The sequence below is a fragment of the Nanorana parkeri genome, unplaced genomic scaffold, assembly GCF_000935625.1.
Source record: "Nanorana parkeri isolate BGI_ZX_2015 unplaced genomic scaffold, ASM93562v1 scaffold25, whole genome shotgun sequence".
NCBI lineage: Eukaryota > Metazoa > Chordata > Amphibia > Anura > Dicroglossidae > Nanorana > Nanorana parkeri.
Window position 1 is genome coordinate 739,455 of NW_017306293.1, and position 25,263 is coordinate 764,717.

General features: G+C 43.2%; 1 protein-coding gene across 1 annotated transcript; it reads right to left on the reverse strand.

Moving 5' to 3' along the window:
• Nucleotides 1-8,235: 8,235 nt before the first annotated feature.
• SLC3A2 (solute carrier family 3 member 2) lies at nt 8,236-22,314 on the reverse strand. Its single transcript, XM_018565472.1, has 10 exons — nt 22,210-22,314; nt 21,539-21,973; nt 15,397-15,570; nt 13,965-14,062; nt 13,734-13,805; nt 13,586-13,650; nt 13,273-13,459; nt 11,448-11,588; nt 11,107-11,214; nt 8,236-8,692 (listed from the first exon to the last, which is right to left on the reverse strand). The coding sequence occupies exons 2-10, from the start codon at nt 21,969-21,971 to the stop codon at nt 8,345-8,347; spliced, it is 1,626 nt and encodes a 541-aa protein (XP_018420974.1). The 5' UTR covers nt 21,972-21,973; nt 22,210-22,314; the 3' UTR covers nt 8,236-8,344.
• Between the last annotated feature and the right edge of the window lie 2,949 nt (nt 22,315-25,263).

Below are 25,263 nucleotides of genomic sequence, written 5' to 3' on the forward strand. Positions count from 1 at the left end.
TTTAAGATATGAAGAGAAAGGTTTGTTGCACTCCTTACCGGATAATCCCAAATATGGGGAAGGTCGCTTGGATTGACCGCGGATGGCACCGCCAGTTGCAGATAATAAAGAGATGTCACCAGCACACCAGACTCCTTCAAGGATAGTCAATCATGAATTTATTCAAAACTTATGTCACATACACAAGTGCTTTCGGGACCACACAGGATCCCTTCATCACTGCTATGCCTGATAAAGGGATCCTGTGTGGTCCTCAAAGGTCTATTTAAGGCTGTGACTAGCAGACCTCCTTTGCTGTCAGATTTGTCAGCTTCCCTGTGTTCCTGCATCCTGTTCTTGAAGTGTTATCTGTTATTTTGACCCAGCTTGGCTTGACCCTTCTGCTTCTCTCCTGTGATTGACCCTCGGCTTGTTCCAGACGATCCTCCTGCCTCATCCTCTGTACTGCGTTGCCTACACATTGATGACCTTGGCCTGTCCTGACTATTCTGCTATCCTTGCCTGCTGGACCTGCAACCATCTCTGCAACTCCTGCTCATCGGATTCAGCTACTCCTGCTCTCTGTGCCCCGGTGCTCCTGTGTCTATCCAGGTGCCCCAGGACCAGAGAGGTGAGAGAGGCCGCCCTCGACATCTCAGACTCCCTAAGGTATGTGACACCCTGACATAAACAGCATAAAAGTAAAAAAATATTTGTTTCTTGCCATGGAAAAAGAAAAATTATTATTTCCAACTCAGCGTACACAGCTTAGGCTGTGTGCATATTATTACTGCAGAGTCTATTGTTTTCAAACTGCAGTGTGGGAAGAGGCTTAAACGCAGTCATGTGTACACAGATAATCACAAACTATACAAAGAAACACAGTTTATGCATTAACATGCAATGATTAAATTGTTTACACTAATGTTATCTCTTTCACCTGTTTATCCTACAAACATTTAAATGACTGCAATTCCCCTTTTATTTACCTTCTTAATAATAACCTGTTGTCTGTGTTGGTATGTTGAAGTCTAGACTTGTTAGACGGGATCCTAAATTCCACATTTATTTGGCTAACCCTTTTGTACCCTTTGGGCTGGGCATATGTATGGAGATCTGATTGTTTCATTGAACTATTTCATTCTTAGAAGGAATTGCAAAATAACTGAACACATTAGTAGGCTGTTTGGACTGACTGACTGTTGATGGAATCGAGACTACCGCAACTGAACATGACAAACAGACATTTCAACTGGATTTGATTCCATTTCAGTTTGTTTACAGGTTCCCATTTTACTATAATAAAAGCAATCAAATTTTAGCAATGGGTCAAATACAGATTTTCTTTCTTTGCACCATTCTTTCTGTTAGTTTCAATTATTTTTGCTGTCGTAGGTAGAAAAAAAGTGGGTGAAACTGCCGGAAAATTGGCACATGTATGGTTCTCTTGTGATCAATTACATATTCTTGGAGCATTGTGCGACAATACCAGAATAATTGCTATTGCGTGTACTGTTTTCAACTTGTGTAGCTTAAAGGAGAACTATGGGGTCAGTGTTTTTCCCCATAGTTCTCCTTAGGGTAACGGGAGCACACAAACTAGCGTCCTCCCGTTACCCTAAGCTCAGTATACCGCGAGCTACAGCTCGCGGTATACTGAGACGCCGCAGCCGGAGCGGATCCCGACGTAGATGACGGGATCCGCCCAGCTGCGTGAGTGACAGCTGGCTCTGCCTATCTAGAGGCAGAGCCAGCTGTACCCGCCCCCTCCCCCGTCCGTTCTGCCAGTCAGCTCTGGCGGATCGGAGCGGGGAGGGGTGAAATCCAGCCCCTCCCCTGTCACGGCAGACAGCCGTGACAGGATCGAGAGGCGAGCGAACCCGGTATGTGTTCGCTTACCTCCCGATCTACTGAGCCGACCTGTGACAGTCTCATTGTCACAGGTCGGCTAGAACTATGAGGTATGAAAAGCACTCACCTCATAGTTCTCCTGTAATGTTTTTATGTATGAACAACTCCCCTACCTGCTGATACTTATCTTTGCCCTATTCTGCTGCTGATAAGTTACTCCACCTGAGCCTTCTGTAAATACCTGGGGCTTTCGGGTATGGTGGAGCATGTGACTTCCATTCAGAATTCAGTGTTTTTGCCCTGAGCGGCCAATTACAAGACCCGAACACTTTCATATGAGAACGAAGAGGATAATGAACTCTGTGTAAACTCCTACGCTATTCAACACAGACCTTACACAGGGTTAAGACTTGTGGCTCTGACTGGGGAACAGAGAGGAGCATGGGGAAGATGGGGTTCACTGGGTTTGGGGTTTATTCTTACAATCTGAATTGGCAAAGTTACTGATTCTTTTTGAATATTTGAGTAATAAGAGATTAAAATTGCCAATGTAGCTAGGCTTTTGGCCATATCAGGTAACGTTGGATCAGTATTTCTCAATTCCAAAAAATCTCAATTACTCTTAGCAGATGCTATTTTGTGGGACTTGCTCAATGCAGACAGCTGTGTCTATTGACTGAATTACTCTAATAATCCATGCAATAATTAACAAAGAACTTCAGGCAAAGGGGCTACCCCCGCACTGCAAAGGTTTAGTGCTCATTTTGTTTTGTCTAGGTCACCTGAACCGCCAAGTCAGCTGCCTGCTTCTCTGGTCACTGAAGCCTCTCTTCTCTTGTGCTGCAGCATTGGAATGTTCCTCTGAGTCCTCACATCTATACACTGTGGGGGGAATTTATCAAAACTGGGGCAGACAAAAACTGGAGCAGCTGTGCATGGCAACCAATCAGCTTCTCTCTTCAGTTTGTTCAGTTAAGATTTGAAAATGCACAAGAGAAGCTGATTGGTTGCCATGCACAGCTGCTCCAGTTTTGATAAATTCCCTTCTGTATATAGAATGTGATGATTTCCTGGACCCTACATCGCTGCAGCAGAGGGGGAGAGAGAATCCAGGGATCAGTCTAAGAGCAAGCCGGCTCCGATGGTTGGATGAGTATAACTTTTATTTTAAGCACCTAAGCAAAAACAACCACTTAAGCCTTGCAGTGCAGGGGTAGCAAAATGCCCACACTGCAATCCTCAAGACCACTATCCAGCTGTAAAGTCAGATTAGGTCACACAACCTGTTCCTTTTGAGTGATGACTAATCTGCTTGCATGCTCATTATCATTCTTTTTGTCACATTAGGCAAATCATGAATGACCTTTGATTAAAACAGTATGCAAATTCGGGATAACTCATGACCCCTTCACAATTAACACGGAAATTATCTGGATCATTTGCATTGTTGTAGAATACCTCTCATATGCAAACTATTGCACTTTTATACGGGTACTCTATGAAAAGACTTAGCACAACCGAGCCCATTTTTTTTGTTTTTAACTAAGCCATCTGTTGAATTGTTCAAGCCTTTTATTAACAAAACATTAGCAAGTGGGGCTCTAAACAAACAAAGTTTGGCTACACTTCAGTTACATTTGCTCTGAAGACAGTCAATTCATGTCATTTCACCTTATATGTATATCCAAGTATCTCCATATTTTCTTTATTCCGCTTCACTGTTTCATCAGATGTATGCAATTCACTTGATCACTAGCAAGCCAGTCAAAGACATCCACAACCAGTATAATTTGCACGCCATACTTGGATAGATGATCATGCGATACTACCAAAAATACTTGTGTGATAGTCTCTTGATGTGTATGGCAGGTAAAGTTAAAAGATCTTGTAATTATAAGCAAAGGTAACATATGCCTCATGACGAGTTTAAAGTGGACCTATACTTAAAATCTAAAGTTTTGCTGTCTACCAAGAAGGGTTCAGTAGCACAATTTAATGGGACAAGGTAATGAATACAAAACATGTAACTTTAGCAACCAATTTCTAATTGGAAGCAGCAAAGCACCTCATGTGACTGTGCCTTGGGGCACTTTGTTCTTCTAGCCCCTCAGGAGTTTGACATCCTTAAAAGCATATAGTAGTCCACCCAGGGCCGGAATTACTCTCTCTGCTGCCCCAATACCAGGTTCCTCAATGGACCACCCTATATGCAGGATGCATACAAGTGATCTCGGCAACATCGCTGAGATCACTTGTACAAAACAAGCGGCGGCTTCCCTGCTGTACATTTAGCCCTGCTTGCCCAAAGCAGGGCTAATTGTAGAAAGCAACTAACCGCCCGGCGCCCTTAACTTCATGTTCTGGGTGTCAGGAGATAGGAATTCCGCACCCCTGCTGCCCCTCTACTCCCTGCTGCCCCGAGGCCGGGCCTTGTAGGAAATCCGTCCACCCAGTACTGGCTCTAATCACATGATTACACTAATGATATTATCACGGGTAGCTCTAGGAACAGGAAGAGCTGGCATCTGCACTCATGCAGCAGCTGCCTTGCGATCATTCAGTACTGTGTGTGGAAGCAAAACAAGAGCAGTGATACATTTTAGAGCCAGATTTTCTTTATGATTGCACGTTGATTCTTAAATTTCCATCTCTGCTCTGCCAATGTAAAGACAAAAGCCCCCACAGTCTGACCCCACAGTCTGCCGGATCTCAAGGGGGCTTTGCAGGATCTGTGGGGGGTTTTGCAGGCTGCAAAGCCCCCACAGATCGCCGCTCGACTGGCCCCTTGGCGACGCCTCCTCCATCGCGGTCTCTGCCTTTGCCGCTCCGTCCCCGTCTCCTCACGTCCTCTCATCTCCGCCTCGATCTCACTCTGTTTCCGGCCGTCTCATGCCGCTCAGTCCCCCGGCCCCTCCCATCCTCTCAAATCTCCGCCCCCATCTCCCTCTGTCTCCACCCCCTGCCGCTCAGTCCCCCTTCTCCTCCTGCTCGCTCGACGGCCGATTTCTCCACCTCGGCTGCCTTAATGTTTTGTGGCCGGAACCTGGGCTCGCGTGCCAGCAGAAAGGGCCTCACGTGCCATAGGTTCGCCACCACTGGCTTATAGTGTTCCAACTTTCTCCTTTGCTTTGCCATGGTTTAGACAAAATAGGTCCTGAGGATACACTAAAGAGATTATGTTAAAGGAGAACTATGGGGTTAGAGCTTTTCCCCATAGTTCTCCTAAGGGTAACGGGAGGACACAAACTAGCGTCCTCCCGTCACTCAAAGCTCAGTATACCGACAATTAATTCTGGATCCACCCAGCTGCGTGAGTGACAGCTGGCTCTTACTATCTAGAGGAAGAGCCAGCTGTACCCGCCCCCTCCCCCGTCCGTTTCGCCAGTCAGCGCTGGCGGATCGGAGCGGGGAATCCAGCCCCTCCCCAGTCACGGCTCTCTGCAGTGACAGGATCGAGAGGTGAGCGAATGCCGATATGTGTTCGCTCACTTCCCGATCTACTGAGCCGACCTTATACAGTTTCATTGTCACAGGTCGGCTGGAAACTATGAGGATGAGTGAAAATCACTCACCTCATAGTTCTCCTTTAAGTAAAAAAAATAAGCCCCCTTGTTGGTGTCAGTGGCAGCAATAAACCCCCCTGCATTTGTCAGGGCCAGCAATGATAAAGCCCAGCAATAACCCCCATTGAGTGCCAGGGCCATTAATGACAAACCTCGCCAATAAGCTAAATCGCAAATCTCCCCTTTCTCCTCTGTCCAAGCACAATCCCCCCCCCCCCAAAAAAAGCACAAATTTCTCCAGTACAATCATGCCCACCAGTCACAAATATCCCTCCAGGACTAATCCAATACTTCCCAAAATAAAACTACAAACCTCCCTCCAACACGATATACATACAGGTGAAACTCAAATAATTAGAATATCGTGCAAAGTTCATTTATTTCACTAATGCAACTTAAAAGGTGAAACTAATATATGAGATGGACTCATTACATGCAAAGCAAGATAGTTCAAGCCGTGATTTGTCATAATTGTGATGATTATGGCTTACAGCTCATGAAAACCCCAAGAACCCCAAATCCACAACCTCAAAAAAGTAGATTATTACATGCAATCAATAAAACAAGGATTGTACATAGAGCAATATCGGACCTCTGAAAAGTACAAGCATGCATATGTACTCAGTACTTGGTTTGGGCCCCTTTTGCAGCACTTACTGCTATTACTTTTGCACGATATTCTAATTATTCGAGTTTCACCTGTATAGCACTCCATCTGAAATTTCCCCTCCTCAATAGACAACTCTCCCAGGAGGACCTCTCAAACCTGAGATACTGAGTAGCACCCTGTGAGCAGTGAGAGGAAGTCCTAGGCACCCCTCGAATGTGTCATTTGTTGACGCCAAGGAGGAGGCTAGATGCTTTTCCATCCTCTGAGCTGTATCTAAGGTCTGAATTTTGCAGCTGACAAAACCAACAGCATTACAAGAGCACCTGCATACGATCACACTGCGGGCGTCTCTGCTCTGAGGGGAAAGTTGGACCCCTTATCCCCCCACCTCATATATACATCCCAGCTATAGTTTTGTTCTTGTGTCAGTGTTGTTCTGAATGTCCCATTCTGCCTCCAACTAATTTAGAGCCTGTGTTGATGTTCAATGGTCTTGTGTCTATGACAGGGGTAGGCAAACTCAGGCCTTCCAGCTCTGGTAAAACTACAAATCCCGTCATGCATCTGCCTCTAGGAGTCATGTCTGTGGCTGTTAAGAGTCTTGCAATGCCAAATGGGATTTGTAGTTGCAGCATAGCTGGAGGAACAGTGTTTGCCTACCCCTGGTCTATGGCATCAGTTTAGGATGCTTTTGAGATCATTCAAAATTCATTGGCAGGTGTATTTAGCCTGCAGTTGACCTCCTTCTGACCTGTATTGAACAGATATTGTATTTTCATAGACTTGTACGAGAATGTTTTCTGGCGCAAACAGGGGCGTAACTAGAAATCACAGGGTCCCATAGCAAAATTATATATGGGTCCATGTGATTTCTAGTTACACCCCTTGCAGAGCCCACTTGAGATCCCACACAGCTCACCTGAGGGTGACCCTGCAGAGCCCACCATAGGCTCTCTATGGTGGGCTCTGCAGGGTCTCAGGTGGGCTGGTCACACTCACCTGTCCGCCTCCAATTCCTCCACGGTCACTGATGGGCCCTGCTTCCTCTTCCATCACCGTACCCACCTCCTCAGTCGCCAGGCCCGCCTCCTCCTTTGCTGCTGACCCCCACCACCACTGCCGGGTCCAGCCTCCTCCACCACCACTGCTGGCTCTCACTGACTCCGCAGCGGCTGTGGAGAGGAACGCACTCAAATACACTCAGCATTGTAAGCACATTGCCATTTCTTCTGAGGTATCTTATGATAACATTCATCACGTTCCTCGTGACAGCCAGCAGCATGAGATGCCACAGCGATCCAATAGCCCCGGTTACATTTCTCAGCACAACACAAAGGACACCATGCATTGGTATGCAGTGCATATGCATTTTGAAGGTGCATTGGGGTACCATTCAAAATGAATGGCAACAATGCATTGCTATGCACTGTGGTGGGAATGAGCCCTGAGAAATATTTCCAAGCATTTAATATACTGTAGCTAGGAGGTATTTTCCTTTATTATGATTTGGGGATTGTGAAATTGTACTTTGAATCTTTACCCACCTCCTTCTGTGAGCATATGAACAGTTACTGAGTAGTATGGTGGCATATGCCACAATGTGAAAGGTCATTAGTCAAAAGTGTGTTGCATGTTATGTATAAGCATACGTTTTACTGAATAAAGTATGTAGAATAATCACACAGAGATATGCAGTCACAGAAATGCTATTTTTATTCATGGAATATTATTCTGACCTTGATGCTTTTCTCCCTTTCAACTAGTCCCTCCCCTAACACACAGAAATCAGCAGAGGAAAATCTTTATCAAACACTGTGCAGCAAACTTTTACATTTGTATGAAAAAAAATAATCACACAAGCACAGCACTGTGTGCAGTTACTATTCATAATGTTAAGAAAAAAATGAATAAAAACACACATACTCCACTTATTGCTATTAACGCGTTTAAGGAACCTCTTGCTGTATAAAGACCTACTTGAAAACCTATACTGTTGCAGCAAATGTTACCTTTTTGCTGCTATGGGGGAAGAAAGGGCGGGAGGAGTGAAAGGGATCTGGAGAGGACTAAGGGAATGGTTACACGTGATATTTAATGTCCATAAAACCCTATAATACTGGATACCCATGCTACTCATCATACAAGGTCACCCAGTAACCTGTCTAGCAGGTCTACTGCAGAGGTAATGTTCAACTGTGGGCATTTTATTTTTCTCAATACAAGCAGTGTGACCAAAAATCGCACGTGCAGCCATTTCCTTACACTGTGAGCCTCTTGATGTGGAATAATAGGGTCAGAATATGGAATGTGAAAGTTACTACTTTTTCCAGGAGGGTTTTTTTTAAGCGCTGTAGGGGTATTTAAGCAGTAAAGCTTCGCCTGGCACTAGCTTCAGGTTCTTTAGAGAGATACTGCTACCCTCCTTCCTCTCTGAGTTTGAGCTCAGCACTACCGTACACTGTTCTGGCAGGTTTTCGCGTGCTATTGTTACAGTTGTCTCCTCATCTGGGTCAAAGTTTAATACGGACACAAATCTTTCATTCTGGTCCCAACTGCGCTCATATGCTAGTGATTTGTCATTCTGAAGATGTAGTGTGAAATCTCCATGCAGAAGTGATCGCTCTTTTCCACGCAGCTCACTCAAACGTTTGTACACATTGAGTATTGAATCCTTGTCGTCCTCTTGTGCCTAAAAACAAAGTGAATAGTCAGCTTTTCTATTCAAAGTGACCAGAAGTGATGAGTAGCCTGAATTCTGTAGCACAAATGATAGCTAAAGATGTATAAACATTTCTGGATCCTATCAGACTGAGGGATATCATTTTAAGCTAAAAGTAAGCAAGGCTAAAGTTTACTGTGAACAGCAGGCTTCTTGTCATGTGACTGTTTGACTAATACCGCAAGTGGCCTCAACTAATCCTCTTTGTAATCTAATTTAGCTGAAATCAGCTAAAAATGTCAGAAATCTCTCATATTCTGGTATAGGTAATTAAAATATAATCCTGCATATTTTCTAAAGCAAATTCATAAAAGGCGGCCTTTTTAGCCTGAGCTGATCAACAAAAACTATCAAGATATTAAAAAGGTCGTTTTACAGGTCAGAAATGTTAACGCAGCTGTAGAGGTTTTAGTTGAGAAATGTTTTTCTGTTTGGCCAAAACTTGGTTGCTAAGCAGGGCAAAGGTTGTATCCAAGAGCTTGCTGACACCGGATTATCTGAACAATGAAATCTGCTGAGTCAAGAGGAAGAAAGGCCCGCTGCCAGGAATGTAAAGGCAGCAGTGATAAAACTGGCTGCCTAGAGGACTTTAGTATAGGGGCAGGGGGCACTGATTGTACAAGAAAAAAGACATTATAGAAGATAAGTTAATTGCTGGGTATAAAGTTCAGTTGTTGCAATATCACATACTCACAGTAACGATACTAGACTAGCTCATGGAAAACATCGATCAAGCGTGTGCTTTTTAGGATTCTTACAGGGGATTGAACCAGAAAACATTTTAAATGGATATGTAGTTTTTTTAAATGCATGTCTAAAAGGCAACCAAGGCAAGAACAATGCACTTGTCATTAATGTTTTCTAATGAATGATGGACTAATTGTATGCAAATACACTCAGCATTGTAAGCACATTGACATTTCTTCTGAGGTATCTTATGATAACATTCTTTTAAGTGTCTTATCATAACTTATTGTGTAATGATTACACCTTTAAACCAAAAGGATTCCATTCAACATAGATATAGCAAAGCTATATTTGAACCGACCTCCTCCTCCCGCAGGGGAGAAACAATATAGAGACTGAGCACAGTTTTTTAAGCTGTCTGATCGCTATTACTCCAGCCTGCGGGATTGGCAGGCGTCCTATAGGCACTAGATATTTGTTTGGGGAGATTGGGAGATTGGGAGACTGGCAACTTATGCCTATGGGCACGTTTAGGCCCCCAATGGACAGGAGATAACCATTCCCCAGTATGGCCAGTTACAGTTCAATAAAAAAAAACTAGAACATATCTGTAGGCTTTGCACGCCCCTGCACACACCCTCCGGTGGACCAGGCCTTGAAGGACAACCCATTGTTTAAGGTTTAAGCCTGCCTAAATATGTATTCCCCCACCGATGCCAACACCAGTTTATATGCCTTGAATTACCGTATATACTCGAGTATAAGCCGTCCCGAATATAAGCCGAGGTACCTAATTTTAGCCAAAAAAACTGGGAAAAAGTATTGACCCGAATATAAGCCGAGGGTGGGAAATGAGGCAGCTACTGGTAGATAGATACCATTAAAATACATTAATATTTATTTAAAAGAAAAATAACCTAGCTCTGTAAGTGGAAAAGGGGGTACAGGGCTACATATCATGTACTACGGATCATTTAACCCATTCATATTAGCAGAGGATAATTGTAAATCTATTGTTCAGTGCACTCTATATGTAGTATATAGTACATGTACATATAGAGTGCCTGCAACAATACATTTACAATGATCCTCTGCTAACATGAATGGGTTAAATGATCCATAGTACAGGGCTACATACAGATCATTTAATACATTCATGTTAGTATAATTGTAAATGTATTGTCTGCACTGTATTAGCAGTATATACTCTATATAGAGTATATACTGCTAATACAGTGCAGACAATACATTTACAATTATACTAACATGAATGTATTAAATGATCTGTATGTAGCCCTGTACTATGGATCATTTAACCCATTCATGTTAGCAGAGGATCATTGTAAATGTATTGTTGCAGGCACTCTATATGTACATGTACTATATACTACATATAGAGTGCACTGAACAATAGATTTACAATTATCCTCTGCTAATATGAATGGGTTAAATGATCCGTAGTACATGATATGTAGCCCTGTACCCCCTTTTCCACTTACAGAGCTAGGTTATTTTTCTTTTAAATAAATATTAATGTATTTTAATGGTATCTATCTACCAGTAGCTGCCTCATTTCCCACCCTCGGCTTATATTCGGGTCAATACTTTTTCCCAGTTTTTTTGGCTAAAATTAGGTACCTCGGCTTATATTCGGGACGGCTTATACTCGAGTATATACGGTATACAGCAATTCTCACCTTAAATGTGATGTTCTCATTGCCATTATAGTGCCTTTCTGGTGATCCTTTAGAAAATCCATGGTTTTTGCTGTCATCCCACTGCATGTAAGGAGAGCTGGATGCAGGCTGATGGGGAGAAGATATCAGAGATGGAGTACGCTTTGATTATTTACACACATTACCATCTTAGGATACATTCCTACATGAACACAAATTAATCTGTCTTATAGCAGAGTTCCTAGAATACTGATGGACAAGATATGGCCTGCTTTCTGCTGTTTGTCTTTAAAAAGGAATAGTATGTATAAAACAGAAATATACTAATAAAGGTCACAAGTGATTGTGCAAAAATGACTTACTTTTCCAGGCAAGTCTTTGAGCCCGATTTCATCCCCATACAAAGTAAAAGGTGTGCCCTGAAGAGTGAAAAGCAGCAGCTGATAAACACGCAGCAGCTTCTCTTGAACCGCAGAGGCCATGTGTCCCAACTGTGGTCTGACCTGTGGGGAAGGATATTACAAATGATTTGTTCAATATCATGAATAGGTAATTTGCAGTAATCAATATGCTGGATTGATAATATGCTAGCAAAGATGAAGAACCTTACCAGCAGACCAGAAGGTCCATAATACCATAACAGACTTCTGATCATTTATAAAACAACACACCCCTAGAAGACCCCTTTATCCTCTATCACACAAATCAACTTACTGCATGTCAGAAACTATCCATAGCTTGTGAACCATGGTACCCAAGAAACGCGTAATTGCTACAACACCAGAGGTCTGTGGTGATTATTATCTCTAAACAGATTTCCAAATTGTTGCATCACTTCAATTTTTTTATACATAAAAACTGACTTGTGTGGGTCATTTAGGGGCACACAAGTTCATTTGAATAGGTCCTTCATTTGTTTCTTCACCCAATATGCACGTATACAATATTTAAGGTGGCATTCCAGTACATATTACATTAAGAAAGTGAAGATCAATTTTGTTATTATAAATTAAAGTCCTATATTTCTTCTATATAAGAAAAGCAGAATGAACTATTACACCTAAAAAAAAAAATGTACGGTAGTGTAATCATGTGAAACAAGCATAGTGCTTATCAGACCGCATTAGAAAAAAAAATCTGTTATTACATTGACCTGCTGGATTATTATTATTATACGGGATTTATATAGCACAAACAGGTTGCGCAGTACTTTACAATATAAGACATTACAAATCAAAATACAATTCAAGACAAGATGGTAAGGAGGGCCCTGCCCGTGAGGGCTTACAATCCAAAAGGGAGGGGCAAGTGATACATGAGGGGATGATTGTTTGAGAAAGTGATTGTTCAATGGTTAGGTTGAGGTGGGATAGGCTTCCCTGAAGAGATGAGTCTTAAGGGATCGCCTAAAGGCAGTCAGTGTGGGAGATAGACGGACAGGTTGGGGTAGAGAGTTCCATAGGATGGGAGAGACTCTAGAGAAGTCATGGAGGCGAGCATGGGAGGAGTTGAGAGAGCTGGAAAGCAGGAGGTCTTTTGAAGAGCATAGGGGACGGTTAGGGAGATACTTTGAGACCAGGTTTGAGATATAGCCGGGGGCAGAGTTGTGGATGGCTTTGTAAGTGGTTAATATTTTGAATTTGATCCTTTGGGCTATTGGATGCCAGTGCAGGGATTGGCAGAGAGGCGTTGCAGACACTGAGCGGTTGGTTAGGTGAATGAGTCTGGCAGCTGCATTCATGATAGACTGAAGAGGGGATAGCCTGTGCAGAGGTAGGCCAATGAGGGAGTTGCAATAGTCAAGATGAGATATAACAAGGGAGTGGATGAGTAATTTTGCGGTTTCCTTGGTGAGGAAGGGGCGTATTTTGGAGACGTTACGAAGGTGAAGGCGGCAGGATTTGGATAGTGATTGGATGTGGGGAAGAAAGGTGAGGTCCGAGTCAAGGATGACACCTAGGACCTTAGCATGGGGGGAGGGATGGATAGTTGTATTGTACATTACACAGCACCAGATGACAAGACTTAGGATAAACTTGGATTATTTTCTTGTGTGCTACAACCGCTTTGTTGTGTGCAAGAACACTAGTTTTCTCCTACTGTAACAAATGCCATTTTGATAGCTTTAGTGTATATAAAAATGCACCCATGGAGTCTCCCCAACAATGTTACTACAGCTGCCCTTACCGCCCAGAAGATCCTGTCCTGGTCACTGGAAACCTGTTGGTACTGCTTGATGCGTTCTCCTAGAGAGCCGTCACTCGAGTTATCCTTGTGGATCAGGTAACGTGCAGTTAACATGCCTGTGGCAGTGTCATTAAGGATTGTTAGAACTTTGTCACTGTGAGGGTCAGTAGCTGAGGCAAGAAGCACCCTGTTAAGACAAATCATAAAACATTATGATAATACCGATATCTTAAGAAAAATAAAGCAAAAACAAGCAAGGTATGGTCAGACTAAGGCTGCCCCGAGCACAGGAAGGAATAGATCTGATATTCACCTTGCGTTGCCATCTGAGCTGTGGTTGGCAGTGATGTTCCTCAGATCTTCAAGAATCTCACCTGGCTGTAATATCAGAGATGCAAATAAGTCAGCAAAAATCAGTAATTATGTCAATGAAATGCCAATTTCACTCCGATATTACTTACATTGTCTATGTTCTCAATTCCACGGAAATAAATTCCTCCAACACCAACATCAAGCCAGAAGTTCATGGCCTCCTAACAAAAGAAAGAACAATGTTTTTTAAATGAACAGCTTTTTCTGCCATATATGACTCGGTTTTCAAAAAAAAACAAGTCACAATTTTAAAACCGGGTCATTTAGTGAATGAGTGAATATATTTTCAACTAAGAAGATTCACAAACAATAAAGCTCACCTTTATTCCATCCAATATATCTGGGTCATTCACACTGTAATTAAACCAAGCACCGCTACCGAGGTAATTTGGAGTGAGATCCAAAACGATCTGCATACCTAAAGAAAATAGATGTGCAAGACAGATATGTTCATTATTCCTGCGGTTATTTCTAGATCATCTTAACACAGAGGAGCCAGCCAGTTCATGAGAAAACACAATAATCTTAATCTGGATTAAATGGGACATAAGGTATAAGGACATTATTTTTAGTGCAACTAAAGACAAAACTTGATTTTTAGTTTTGGATTGAGTGGAGAAGATCGGAACACCTGCTAGGTGTTTATTGCGGTCTGTGTCACAATTATGGAGATTCACCCCCCTCTATTTGTCCTGGTGACCGTTATCACTAAAAGTGCAAAAAAATCCCAAATTTTGGGTTGTCACCAGGAGAAGAATAGAGAGGAAAACTTCCAATGGCGACACTAGTTCTGGTGACCATGCTGACCACCAGGAATTTTCCTTTCTTTTGAAGGATTTCCTGTCACTTCCAGTTGTGACTATCGACAGGAAGTGAAGGGGTGGGGTGGGGGGGTTATAACTAGGGATGCACCGATACCGGTTTTTCGGTACTCGCCGATATCGTGCACCGGCGCTGTGTGCCCAGATTATCAGGAAGTCGGGCGGCTGTTCGTGACCCGTCGCCCAGCTTCCCGATTGCCCGTGAAGCCGATGTTCTAGCGAAAACATAGACTTCACTTGTCAAGGCTGCCTGGCTTCCTGACCAATCAGGAAGCTGGGTGGCTAGTATTTACATGCCACCCAGCTTCCTGGTTGGTTAGGAAGCCAGGCTGCCTAGCAACAAGTGAAGCTGGCTTCCTAGCCAATCAGGAAGCCAGGCAGCAGGTCAAAACCCAACTCCCGGTTTCCTGGTAGGCTAGGAAGCCGGCTTCACTTGTTACTAGGCAGCCTGGCTTCCTCACCAATCAGGAAGCCAGGAGGCAGGTCATTACGGGATGTCATTTTGTGACACAAAACTCAGAATATAGCAGGCAATAGCCCTCTATATGCTGACAGCGCAGAGCCGCTGCAGCCGGGATGGATTCTGACAATTTTGTGGGGATCCACCCTGCCACCTGATTGACAGCTCTTTAGCGGCAGAGCCAGCTGTGCCCGCCCCATCCATCCCTCCAGTCAGTGCTGGAGTAACGGAGAGAGGAGTGGGGAGTTCCTGTGGGGAGAAGTGACTGAAAGTCACAACTCTCTGCAGCGATAAGATCGGGAACTGAGTGATCAGCGGTATGCGATTCCTCAGTTCTCAATCAATAGAGCCGACATGTGACAGCCTCAGTGTCACACTTCGGCTCTAACTATTGGGATGAGTGTATTCCACTCTCCCCATTATTCGCCTTTAATTTAAGAACACAGATATTCATACGGAAAGTATACTCACTCTTTTTACGAGCTGCATCCAGCAACTTTTTAAAGTCTTCCAGTGTACCATATTTCAGGTCAATTACTTTGAGATCAGTATCTACAAAATTGTCTGCGGAAGTAATATGCAGGGGTCCAATCACCAGGCCTTTCACCTTAAGGGTGCTGAGGGAATCCAGTCGCTCTTGTATACCTAAACAGTAAAAATGCAGGGATTCAAACTTTGCTTGACTAGTTAAGATCAGATTTAGCCTTTAGCCCCTGACCCCAGCACACATCTACAAATAAACCACAGTACAGCTGAGGGGTTCAGCATTTCTGAGATACTTGAAATCTTCACACACCCTAAAGAAAAGCAAACACTGGACTAGTGTGTGACCAGCTCACACAGGGCTTGGCGAACAAATTGCCTGGGAGCTAAGTGGCGTAAAAAATTGGGATTTGAACTGTTTGGGATATATTGAGTGCTTGATTTTTTGAATACCTGTTGTCTCCCTTCCTTTTTAGACCCTTTTTTAGTATTTAAAAACTCTTTTTCCTTTTCTGTCAGTTTTTTTAAACTGTTCCCTTTTTTTTTTCCCCTCAGGTTGCAGTGCTCTTGTTAGGGGGAGGGGTTAATTGAGCTCAGGTGTCTCTCATTGAGCAGGTGTATTATAAACTAGTGCATCACTCATTTTGAGCTTGCTCACACAGGGCTTGGGAACAAAGTGCCTGGGAGCTAAGTGGCGTTAAAAAATTGGCGTTTAAACAATTGAAGTTTAACCAGGGCGGTTGTAACTTCTTCCAGGGCGGTGGTATAAATTAAATTTAGTTTAACAAACAAGTTATTGACCGTACCACTTGTGAACCATAATTTAACCCAGGTTGGTAGTATAATTCAGTATAATTTATTTATCTTAATCTAATTTAATTTAAATTATTTAATTTAACAAACAAGTTATTGAACAGGCCACTCGTGATCCACTAAACCCTAGAAAATAAAACTACAGTTAAATAATTAATCTTATATAATCCCTAATATACACTAAAAATAAAAATAAATAAATAAATAGTAAGGGTGGAATAAAATAATGTCTTCCATGAGTGGGTATGCAACCAGGTGCATGTCATGTGCAATGTATGCGTTCCTTGAACATGCGTTCGAGGGGGAATACAATTGTGCTAGATGTGAGCGAGTTGTCTGTTTGGAATCCCAGATTCTGGATCTAAGCAACAAACTGGCAACACTGAGGAGCATAAACAACATGGAAAAGAGTCTGGACTTAACGCACCAGGCTGTCGTGGAGGGGGGTCAGGCTGAGGAGGGGGGGTTGGAGCAGCGGGATCCAGAGGTGGGGAGATGGGTTACTGTTAGAAGGCGGGGGAGGGGGAAGAGTGCTAGAGAGGTCAGCCCTGATCTGATTCACCCCAATAAATTTGCCAAGTTGCAGGATATTGGGGACATCAGTTCAGGGGGGACACTGCTGGAGCACGACTCATCCTATATCCGCAGGGGGAGTGAGTGCTCCGGCGAGGACGGGAGCAGGATGGAGGGTCAGGAGAGGCAGATCCTGGTGGTGGGAGACTCCATCATCAGGCGGACTGACAGGGTAATCTGTCATCGGAACCGTGAGCGTCGAACAGTGTGCTGCCTGCCGGGGGCTCGTGTTCGACACATTGCGGAACGAATTGACAGATTACTAGATGGGGTTGGGCACGACCCCGTTGTCATGGTGCACATCGGCACCAATGACAAAATAGGAGGAAATTGGAGTGTCCTTAAACAGGAGTTCAGAGACCTAGGTGCTAGGATGAAGGAAAGGACCTCCACGGTAGTTTTCTCAGAGATACTGCCGGTGCCAAGAGCCACTCCGGACAGACAGCGCGAGTTGAGGGAGCTTAACAAGTGGCTCCGGAGCTGGTGTCAGAAGGAAGGTTTTGGTTTCCTGGAGAACTGGGCTGACTTCGCAGTCGGCTATCGGCTCTTCAGCCGAGACGGGCTGCATCTTAATGGGAAAGGTGCAGCATTCCTGGGAGGGAAAATGGTAGAAAGACTGGAGGAGCTTTTAAACTAGAAAGTGGGGGGGAGGGTATAAAAATAAAATTACTTAAACTAAACGTTGATAATTTAATCATAGATAAAAATAACACAGAAAGTAGTAAAAAAGGAGTTAATAATAGTGGGCTCACTCCAGTCAATATAGGAAATCCGTTGGCACATGTAAGTATAACTAACAACGGACGACCGAAATCAAGGCAGAATAATAACAATAAAAATAGTGGGGAACAACAAGGTAGTAAACTTTTGTCCCACAAAAAGAGAGGAATTAAATGTATGTACACCAACGCTAGAAGTCTGGCAAATAAAATAGAGGAGCTTGAAATTAGGTTAATTGAAGAGGACTTCGACATAGTGGGTATAGCGGAAACCTGGCTGGACAGCACGCATGACTGGGCTACTAATATAGAGGGGTATAACCTGTTTAGGAGGGACAGAGGTGGGAGAAGAGGGGGGGGTGTTTGCATTTACGTAAAAAATAATCTATATGTGCATATAAGGGACGATATCACGTCAAATAATGGGGAAGACGTGGAAACTCTATGGCTGGAGCTAGATATGACGGACGCTAGCCGTAAACTTCTCGTGGGTATTTGCTATAAACCTCCAAATATAGGGGAAGAGGGAGAAGTCAATCTTCACTCACAGATAGGAATAGCTGGGAGAGAGGGCAATGTAGTCGTGATGGGTGACTTCAATTACCCAGACATAAATTGGGCCAATGGAACTTCGGGTTCGGCAAAGGCGGGGCGATTTCTAAACATGTTGCGCGACAACTTCATGGACCAGATGGTGGAGACTCCTACCAGAAAAAATGCCATCTTAGATCTAATTGTCACTAATAATGCAGAGTTAATCGAGGATATTGTAATTGGGGAGTCATTGGGTAATAGTGATCACAATGTGATTACTTTTAATATTGAACACAGAAAAGGGAAGTGTACTGGAAGGACTAGAACCCTAAACTTCAGAAGGGCCAACTTTGAGAAGCTGCGCAACCTAGTGGGGGAAATAAAATGGGAAAACTTATTTCAAAACCTAAACACAGACCAGATGTGGGATTGTTTTAAAAACACAGTACATACTGCTACTTCAAAGTGTATACCTTTAGGGAGCAAAAATAAAAGATCAAAGACTAAACCAATATGGTTTAATAAAACTGTAAAACAACACGTCAAGGACAAGAGAGCGACATTTATAAAATATAAGACGGAAGGGACGGCATTGGCGTTCCTTAACTACAAAAAATGTAACAAAAAATGCAAACTAGAAATCCGGGCAGCTAAAACGGAGTGCGAAAAGCATATCGCCGCAGATAGTAAAAAGAACCCCAAAAAATTTTACCAATATATTAACAGTAAAAAGGTGAGAAAGGAGCAGATAGGCCCAATAAAGGATGGAAGCGGGAAGCTAGTCACAAACGACAAGGAGAGGGCCGAGGCGCTGAACGCTTTTTTCTCCTCAGTATACACTCGGGAGGGAAACGGGTTTGACACACATGATAAAACTCCCAGTTTAACTCAAAATATACCCCAGTGGTTGACAGAAACCGGGATACAACAAAGACTTAAAATGCTCAATGCAAACAAAGCAGTGGGTCCGGATAACCTGCACCCCAAGGTACTTAAGGAATTAAGCCAGGTTATAACTAGACCATTAATCCTCATTTTTAAGGACTCCTTAATGACTGGTAGGATCCCCAGTGATTGGCGGAGGGCTACGGTAGTCCCAATATTCAAAAAGGGGGCAAGGTGCCAACCTGGGAACTATAGGCCGGTCAGTCTAACATCGGTAGTTTGTAAAATGCTAGAGGGCATAATAAAGGATTATCTGGTAGAATTTGTTCAGGAAAACGGGATAGTTAATGACAATCAGCATGGGTTCAGGAAAGACCGTTCCTGCCTAACTAACTTGCTAACTTTTTATGAGGGGGTGAGTAGAGATATGGATGGAGGGAGGCCGGTAGATGTGGTATATCTGGATTTCTCAAAGGCTTTTGATACGGTACCACACAAACGCTTGCTACACAAGCTGAGGGCTATGGGCATAGATGAGGTGGTGTGTACGTGGATAGAGAACTGGCTACGGGAACGTGTCCAGAGGGTATCTGTAAATGGCACCTTTTCAGACTGGGCTAGTGTAATGAGCGGTGTGCCTCAGGGTTCTGTGCTGGGTCCCATATTGTTCAACTTATTTATTAATGACATCGGGGAGGGTGTTAACAGCGATATTTCCGTGTTTGCGGATGACACCAAAATAGGGAGGGTAATAGACACGGACTTAGACACTATAACATTACAGGAGGACCTGGATAAAATAGGGGAGTGGGCATTAATGTGGCAGATGAGGTTTAATGTCGATAAATGCAAAGTAATGCACTTTGGAATTAAAAATAAACAAATGGGTTATACAATTATGGGTATGCCGCTGGGGAAGTCAGAAATGGAGAAGGATTTGGGGGTCATTGTAGACCACAAACTGAAAGGTAGTTTGCAGTGCCAGGCTGCTGTAAACAAAGCTAGCAGGGTCTTGTCCTGTATTAAAAAGGGGATGTATTGCAGGGACAAGTCTATAATTTTGCCACTTTATAGATCATTGGTTCGACCTCATCTGGAGTACGCGGTCCAGTTCTGGTCACCAGTACTAAGAAAAGATGTCCTTGAGTTGGAAAAAGTCCAGCGAAGGGCAACCAAACTAATTAGGGGTATGGAGGACCAGAGCTACGAGACGAGGCTACTAAATTTAAACATGTTCACATTAGAGGTGAGGAGATTAAGGGGGGATATGATTTCCATGTACAAAATGTTTAATGGTGGTAGCAACATTAGCGATAAACTGTTTAAAATTAACTCCGTTACAAAAACTAGAGGCCATCACCTAAAATTGGTGGAAAAAAAATTCCAGCACAAGGGGCGAAGGGGGTTCTTCACAGTAAGATCAGTTAGGGTCTGGAACTCACTGCCACAGGCGGTGATTTCAGCAAATAATGTGGAATTGTTCAAGAAACTTTTGGACGATTTCTTAAGGGACCGTAATATACAGGGGTACAGGTACTCCTAGAATGAGATCCTAATAGGTTGGACTTGATGGACTAATGTCTTTATTCAACCTCAAATACTATGTAACTATGTAACTGATTGCCACTTCTCTCCAGTTACTGGTCTGCCTTAGGATCTATTAAAGTTATCAACAGAAAGATCAACCTAAAAGCCTTTGGCCTTAAAATGTTTGAAGTTACTGCAGGTAGCTAGTGGAGTCAAAAGCCGGAACTCCTAATCATAATTGTTCTAGGTTAGTGACTCTAAAAAAATACTAAAGCTATTGGATCAATATAACAGCCAGGCACCTGATATTTTCAAACGGCAGCTATAGTTTTAATGTAGCACAATAGTAGTAAGCATTTTATAATAAATATACTATCTAGGACACATGTCAAACTCAAGGCCCAGGGGCCAAATCCAGCCCATCAGGCCATTTCCTAGACTTCTACTTTCAGATCTAGGTATTAAGTTATTACTAAAACCAGTGATAATCGAATGCAGATTAGATACATTTATATAGTCTTGCAGATACCTTTGAGGGCAACCATAATGTTGATGTGGCCCACAATTAAATGGAGTTTGACACCCCTGGTCTAGGACAATCAGAGGTGTTGTAATTTGTATACACTATGAGACATTTAATATTGTTCCAGTCTAAAAAGCCATGCTTAGATGTTAGCATAAGTAATAGCCGATCAGCACAAACAATATATACAGTGACTGAACTTTATATTTCCTGTAAATGTAAATCACTAAAACAATGGAGCGTTTGGCTATAATTCCATTTCCATGGACTTATAAGCACAATACAAAGAAGCTGATGCAATAGATTTCTATACCAGCTCAGGCCTGTACAGAAGAACTTCCTGTATGATGCCGGGTCTTCTGATGCAATCCTATGCTGCCGTGTCATACATACATCAGCAGGCTAGTAGCACGAGGTTAAGAACCTTGTACAAACGAATAGGTATTTTGAACTGGGGACTGAATATAAATAATGCAGTGATAATCAAGCACATGGACTAAAGGGGTCACAGACATTAGAAAAATGCTAGATATCACTTTATATTTTTTATGCTCACCAGCAATATCACCAACTCCATCGGCATTTGAATCTTGGAAGGTCTCGGGATCTCCTAGCTGATAAAGTGGTCCCTTGTTCCACCACTCCATTACAGGTAAAGGACGGCAGCGAGGGGCTTGGACAATGATAACCACTGCCCCAGCCAGCATTCCCAACCAGCCTAGCCAGAACAGGATCAGGAGAGCCCAGCGGACTTTCACCCACCCTGGGGTGCCGGCCACTTTCAGAAGCTCGTCTTTGGACAGGCCAGTAAACTTCTGGGCCCTGTTGCTGTAATCATCTTCATCCTCCAGCTTAACTTTAACAACACCATTTTTTTCATTGCCTCCTCCAACTGGAGGGTCCTCGGCCCCTGCGGCCATAGGTTGCTTCTCTGGGTCAATCTCGTTCAGCTCCACATCCTTCATATCTAGGGCTGTATCTTGTGTCATGTCTAATGTGGCTGAGTAAGCAAACGAAGCAGAAAAATAAAAAGAATTTAACATAAGTATATACCACACATCAGCAATACAATAGTATGAATAATATGAATATGCTATATAACATATAGACACACAGTAATATTATAGAGAATGTAGATATATGTCCAACTATGGGCTCTGTAAGATTCTGTAAGAGCAGGCTATAGTATTTATCTGACTAAAACAAACACAATTCAAGCTGTCTCACCGGCTCCTGCTATGTTCTCAGGCAGCTGTCAGGTTGAGCCTGTTTTCTTGGCTGACTGCCCCTTAAATAGATCCTCTGTCCCTCCCTCTTACTGCAGGCACAGCCTCTTTCTTCTCTTAAGGGGGAACTGCAATGGTTGCTCTCCTGCAAAAAGAACAGCAGACCATATGTACAGGATGGATGTTATGGAGCGATTTAAACCACAAGCCACTAGAAATAATATTCATTACAGTCAGCAATCCTCTTTATGTTTGCTCATTCAGATGCATTGTCATACATTTCTCGGCATGTTTTAGGCAGGAGAAAATGCAGTCTTTCTTATGGGGCCCATTTGCACCCCTGCATTACACTGCAACATGCTGATAAAAGGTCCCGCATGCTGCGTTTTTGGCACATCAACCTGCATTTTGTTGTTTCAGTCATTTCACAGGTGAATCAATTACAAAATGTCAAACAATGCATCTGAAATCCAATATCAAAGCTGTACCGGTGTGAAAGAGACACCCATACGGCCCGTTCAGATTCAACTCTGGTGCATTGCGTTAACGCACATCTACATGAGCCTGGAAGCAGAACTCCAGGCAAAGATCTTTTAGTAATTTCTATGTAAAAATAATTACCTCTGCGGAGTTGTGTGCCATATTCAGTATCTCTGCTCTTTTCTTTAAAATTAATACTTTCATTCATGACAGATAGTACAGCTTACATTGTAGATAAGAGAGCCTTTGGCTCTCATACACAGAAGGGCTAATATTGTTTATATGTTTATTGTTTATATCTCCTCTCCCCTTGGTTATTAACAGTAGTCTTGTATTCTGTAAACCAGTGGCAACTACAAATCTCATCATGCATCTGTCTCTGGAAGCCATGCCTGGGAGAATCTTGCAATGCCTCATGGGATTTTTAGTTCCACAACAGCTGAAGGGCCGGAGTTTACTCACCCCTGCTGTAAACCATCCACAGAATACAAGGCATTTTGTGAATGGCCGTGGGGAGACTGAGGACATCTCCTGGTGAAGCAGGGGTACTGCTGGAACAGCATTGTAGAGAAGGTAAGTATTGGAGGCAGAGTTGCATTTTTATTTGAAGCACTGGCTGAGGCTCATTCACGAGGCCACTCTGGGCTGTACACATCTGAACGTTCACATGCAATATGGGACAGTTTGCATCCAGGGCTCTTCATCCCTAACCGCATATAACCATATAACCACTCGGATGTGTGGATACATGTGAGCAGCCATAGTGCCTGTCATTGATTAGTACAGGCTGCTGACCGCACACAATTGTGCATACGCACAACAGAGAAACGCTGATTTTTGCCACTGTATGACCCAAACTGGCCGTCTAAATGTACCCTAAGTATTATTATTATTACATAGTATTTATATAGCGCCAACAGTTTGCCCAGCGCTTTACAATATAAGGAAGACATTACAATTACAATACAATTCAAGACAAGATGGTAAGGAGGAGGGCCCTGCCCGTGAGGGTTACAATCTAAAAGGGAGGGGGAAGTGATACATTAAGGGGGTAGCTGTGTGGGGATGAATTGTTTGAGAAAGTGATTGTTCAGTGGTCAGGTTGAGGAGGGATAGGCTTACATGAAGAGATGAGTCTTTAGGGATCGCCTATTATTATTATTATTATTGTTTTTTGTTTTTTTTACAGTAGTTACATAGTAGATAAAAAAAGACTCAGGTCCATCAAGTTCAGCTTCTGTGTGTGAGTGCAAAAAAGTAGTTTTTTTAAATTTTATTTAAAAACATTTAAATTCGGGCTGTGGAAATTAACGATTAATTCCTCGATTAATAGTACATTTTTTTGATCTATCAAAATTCTTTTGATCGGTACTCACCTCTCCGTCCGGCTTCCGGGTCTTCCGTCGGAGATCCGGTGATGTCACGGACATCGCCGTCACCGGACTCCTCCCCCCTTCCCCAAGTGGCTCCGTCGGCTAATGAAGGGAAGGGGGGAGGAGTCCGGTGACGTCGATGTCCGTGACGTCACCGGTGAAGGGGTGGTGTGGACAGGGAAGGAACCAGCCAACATTCGAGCAGTGTATGGCCATCTTAAGGGGTAAGGAATTAAGAGCAGTCTGCCTCCACACCATATGACCAGTCCCATGGAGTAGCTAATCTTTGCAGCTTAAGCAATCAGGGGCTCCCCAATATCATCGTGTATCACCTACCTCTGCCCTGCATTGTTCATGGAGCCCAACTATGCCCATATATCAGGAGCATCAAATAACGCAGGAGATTTCAGGGGGAAAGGAGCCAAAGCCTTTTTAATTTTTACAGCTGACTGGATTTCAGCTTTAAGAGGAAAGAGGGACAGTGGGATGAAAAAGAGGGACTGTCCCTTCAGATACGACAGTTGAAATAAGGGATGCACCAATACCACTTTTTTACGACCGAGTACGAGTACCGATACTTTTGATCAAGTATTCGCCGATACCAATTACCGATACTTTTCCATAAAGGGACAGGTCACATTTTTTCTAAAGCAATACAAACTAATGATTTAAGGTCAGTTTCCTAATATTATGATTCATGAGATGACGAGGGAGCATGACGCCACCTTTCCGTTACACAATGCCCGGCTTCCGGATTTTCTAGCTTCCTGACCAATCGGGAAGCCAGGCAGAGAGTCATTACACACTACCCGGCTTCCTGATTGGCCCGGGAAATCGGCTCCATGCTCTCTCATCACAAGTGATGAGAGAGCATGGAGCCGATTTCCCGGGCCAATCAGGAAGCCGGGTAGTGTGTAATGACTCTCTGCCTGGCTTCCCGATTGGTCAGGAAGCTAGAAAATCCGGAAGCCGGGCATCGTGTAACGGAAAGGTGGCGCAGCCTGGCTTCCTGATACAGGAAGTACTCGTTCTAGCATCTGTATGTGCATTATAATTAATTGAAATTAATCGATTAATAGATTTTTTAAAAATTCGATTAATCGGACACAAAAATTTTAATCAGTAACAGCCCTAAGTTAAAAACACTTTCTTTGATAACTACATAACTTGCTAAGCTTTTAACAAGAACAAAAAGCCTAATT